Source organism: Lathyrus oleraceus, chromosome 4 (assembly GCF_024323335.1).
Source record: "Lathyrus oleraceus cultivar Zhongwan6 chromosome 4, CAAS_Psat_ZW6_1.0, whole genome shotgun sequence".
In the NCBI taxonomy this organism is placed as follows: Eukaryota; Viridiplantae; Streptophyta; class Magnoliopsida; order Fabales; family Fabaceae; genus Lathyrus; species Lathyrus oleraceus.
In genome coordinates, this window is record NC_066582.1 from 481,821,300 (window position 1) to 481,825,852 (window position 4,553).

Here is a 4,553-nt window from a genome sequence, read left to right on the forward strand (position 1 = left end):
TAGCATACCATAGCAGTATATGCTGTTTCACAGTATTCCCACATTATTTTCATTATAAATATTTTAAGTGATTATATATCTTACACAAACACAATAAATTCTCTGCAAGTATCAAGTATTTCGAAGTACTGTTATAAAAAACGCTACACTTTGTAAATGACATCAAGACCAACTTTTTATAAAAATAAATCATTCATCTTACTTTTCATGCTTCTATTATAAAAAAAAACAAATTCATATTGATAAATTTCATACTGATTCCAGTAATAAAAAATGAACCCATCACATCCAAAATGTCATCTAACTTATCCGATAAATAGTTTTATCAATAATAGTCAAACAATTCAATTGGAGTTTCCCTATCTCAAAAATCCACAACTTCATCTAAAACTTCATGAGCTTTACAAATTTAATGAAACCATACAACAAAGACTTTCCGAGGTTAATGCATTCTCATTGGTAAAAACTAAAATTTGCATATGGCCTCTTACCTTTCTGTTTATTTAACTATGCTACATAAACTTTCCAAAAGACAGTTATTTTGTAGGCTGTTGAGAAGTCTCATTTTGCTCTTGTTTTGAACCAGCCATAGCTGCAGTTGCTGCTGCTGTCATGGCTGCTGCAGCCGCACCAACCTTTACGCCACCTGCAGCCTTCATTACACCTGCTACTTTAGCAAACGCCGCTATGCCTCCAACAAGAATTGCTCTTAATGCAACTGTCGGTTTCACTGCCATAACTAACAAGAAGGGGACAACCTGCACATAATAAGTTTATACAAAATAAGTTCATAAATCACAACACTTGCACAGAAGGATCATGACATGCTACAACACGGCGGTTTCCATTAACAATCTAAATGCGTGCAAAAATTCATGATTTACTATTTAACCCTTGGAAACAAAAAAGAAATTTATAAAACTTCACTTTCTCATAAAATCCATTCTTGTCTGTCATTTTAAGTTTGCTTCGATTAAGCTTTGCGAAAAGATTCGAAACATGTAATGACCAAAAAATTTAACTCTCAAGAAAGATTAATCCTTTCCAGAAGTTGATGCAGTTATTAAAACATATCCCAACCACTCCGATATACAGTTTCATCGAAATTTGTTTTTTTTTATAGATATCAATGCTTCAGTTGAGATCCTATCTAGTGGAACATGACCTATTGTTGTTTTATTCTATTCATTTTAATCAGAGTTTAACTACTAGATTAGCAATTTAGCATATATACTTCATACTAGAATAGATAAGCCTCTATAGTTAGATACGCTACCATAATGATCAAAATCTGGGTTTGAAGTCTGAATTGAGATTACTAATGTCAATTTTCTCTGTTCCCGAGACTTTATCTTTTGTAGTAGACAGTACTAGTTGAACCTTAAGGAATAAATATGATTCTTTTCCATTCAATCCTTACAAACACCAAAACCTACTAGATCCTCCATTATCTCTATCAAAATTTTGAGAAATATGTAATTAACCAACCAGAGCCTATACGGTAAGAAACGCCTATTGAAGAAGATCAATATCGCCTTCTACGAAATATAAGACAGGAAAGGGGAAAATGGCAGTACTGAGAGATACTTTTAATTCTCCTCATAACTAATGTGATTTCACTCACCTCACTACGAACCTCCTCCACTTTTACAGCCAAACTCGAGCAATTTGGTGTTTTTGAAGGTATATTATTATAAGTTTCTGATAAAAATTATGGTAAAAATCAACTTCGACTCTTGGTGGTTTCCTAACTTTTATCTCTCGTTCTTATACCTAGGGATCCCATACTACAAGTCAAAACAGCTCCAACACAGCAAATGCATTTTTCAACAAATCCAATATTTCCATCCATCATTCATCCAATATTGTCCTATTTCTTCACTAAGTAATACATATCTCATTCTCATTATACTAGAATTTCAGAAATCCGCGTCATGCAAGGTTTGCATAGTTGCATTGCATTGCATCAAATAGGTGGGGAGAAAAAGACTCATGTTGAAGCAGAAACCAAACTCAGAAAATTATAAAGGGTTAAAAAAGCCCTTTTTCTCAAACTCATTAAACCTCTTTTGAACATTTTTTTTTCATTTCCACCTAATATCATATTAATTAACTTCCAATATCATAAATTCATAATCAAACCCACTAAATAAACCCTAACCAAAACAATATTTTTCCCCAATTCATAATCTTGATCAAATTCGTGACGAATGAATTTTAAAGATCGATAGAAAAGGGATGAAATCGAATAAAAGTCAAACCTGGAATTGAAAATGGAGCTTGATATGATACCTGAAATTGAAATCCTTTAGAAAATGATACGTGGAGAGGGAAATAGATTAGACGCGATGAATCTAAACCTCCCTGTTTCCTTATACCTCGGACCTAGAAATAAGGAGGTGGTGTGTGTTTAAAACAACAACGTTGTTTCTATACGGCAAACCTGTGTTTGGTTTGGAGTTTGGACAGTAATAACGCATAAAGAGTGTGTTTGGTTGTAATGAGAAGGTTAGGAGAAAGAAAGAATGAGAAGAGAGAAATATGGATAAGAATTAATGTATAAATAGAAACCCGTGCATCCTCAAAAGGTAAATTAAACGGTTAATGTATAAACTATTTATATATACTTAATAATTGCAAATGTTTTATCAACTCTTAATATAAATTAATCATCATATCAACTCAATTATATTTTGACAATTATATAAAAAAAATATTGATTATATATTAAACATTTGTTTCATTGATCTAACCGCTAAAGAGTAATTCAATATTTTAGTATTTCGTCTATATGATATTATTGTTTGTGTATATAAGTAAGTAGTGTACTTAGTTATTAAAAAAAATAATGTAACACCATGTACACAAAAGTAGTGGAGTAATCATTCTCTGTGTAATCGCTAGTGGAATAGTAGTTGAAGTTTGTTAAAGTTCGTTACTCTTTCTTTCTTTCTTTCTTTCTCTCTCTCTCTCTCTCTCTATATATATATATATATATCTCTATCTATCTATCTATCTATCTATCTATCTATCTATCTATCCATCTATCTATCTATCTATCTATTTTCATCTTCTTCACCCTGTGCACCAACAATTGGTATTTAGAGTTCTGGTTCAGATCCAGAGAGAAACACAGGAAACACGGGTGAACAATGAGGCGTTGTGTGATTGATTTCGTTTCTTGAATTCGTGTTGTATTTCTGAATCAGAATCGTAACAGAATCACATTTCTTGATTCTGCAGGATTGGGAAACGCTAGTGTTTGGTGAGATATGAGTGACTTACACAAGATTGAAGATGAACAAAAATTGTAATCTGAGTACTAAGCTTCTAGTGTTCGATGCCAAAAACTAGAATCGTTAGATGACTTAGATGCATATGTTATTTGGCGCTCAAGATGTTCTTGATCTCGTTAACGACAGTTACATTCCAGTTGCACTTCACTACGCCAAAAACTGTAATAGACAGCGCACCTTAGAGGGCGCTTTATTACAAAAGCGCTCTCTAAAGTGAAGCGAAAAAATAAGGAGCAATAGACAGCGCACTTTAGAGGGCGCTTTTGTAATAAAGCGCCCTCTAAGGTGAAGCGAAAAAATAAGGAGGAGATAGAGGGACAACAATACATGGCGCTTTTTAGAAAGCGCCCTCTAAGGTTACCCTTAGAGGGCGCTTTTAATAAAGCGCTGTTATAAGTCCATGTGCATTTCCAGCTTATAAAGCGCTTCTGGAAAGCCTTAGAGAGCGCTTCCATAAGCGCCCTCTTAGGCCCCCTTTAGAAGGCGCTTTTTTAATAAAGCGCCCTCTAAGGTGAAGCGAAAAAATAAGGAGGAGATACCTTAGAGGGCGCTTTTAATCAAGCGCTGTTATAAGTCCATGTGCATTTCCAGCTTATAAAGCGCTTCTGGAAAGCCTTAGAGAGCGCTTCCATAAGCGCCCTCTTAGGCCCCCTTTAGATGGCGCTTTTTTTCCACAAGCGCCCTCTAAGGTCCCCTTTAGTAAACATTAAAATTATAACATACTGCGCGTTTTGTTATTTCACTCTCTGTTATTTTCGTTCTTTTTCACGTTAGGGTTCTAAGGCGTTTTCCTTCCACCTCTGTTAGATCTACATTATTACTGCGCGTTTCATCCTTCTACCAATCAAAGGTACACGATGCATACATTATTACTTTTACTATTTTCAGGCTTTGCCCAATTTCATTGTTTTAGCTTTGCCCAATTTCAGTTTTATGTTATTGTTTTACTATTGCTTTGTTTTAGCTGCGCGTTTACTATTGCTTTGTTTTAGCTTTGTTTTAGCGCATGCAATGGGACTACATTACCCAGTAGTTAGGGTTATACGACCTATGAACATCTGATTTTGTGTCAACACCAATATCATTAGAAACCTAGGTCCGAATGTGTTTGAACTCTTCTGAAATTGTTTTTTATTTATTCTAATTAGTAATGGATAATACATGGATGTCTTCCAATCGATTGTCGAGAGAGTACGAGAATGGGGTATCAGAATTCGTTAAGTTTGCCGTTGCGCACGCCGAAGACCCCAGTAGAAT

At 34.5% G+C, this 4,553-nt stretch overlaps 1 protein-coding gene across 2 annotated transcripts; it reads right to left on the reverse strand.

Moving 5' to 3' along the window:
• Positions 1-287: 287 nt before the first annotated feature.
• LOC127076372 (uncharacterized) lies at positions 288-2,588 on the reverse strand. 2 transcript variants are annotated; one of them, XM_051017999.1, is made up of 2 exons: positions 2,262-2,588; positions 288-758 (listed from the first exon to the last, which is right to left on the reverse strand). In XM_051017999.1, exon 2 carries the CDS (start codon positions 735-737, stop codon positions 537-539), a length of 201 nt encoding a protein of 66 aa, XP_050873956.1. In that variant the 5' UTR covers positions 738-758; positions 2,262-2,588; the 3' UTR covers positions 288-536. The 2 variants fall into 2 exon arrangements, with proteins under 2 accessions (XP_050873956.1, XP_050873957.1); XM_051018000.1 differs by having other exon boundaries at positions 2,293-2,557.
• Between the last annotated feature and the right edge of the window lie 1,965 nt (positions 2,589-4,553).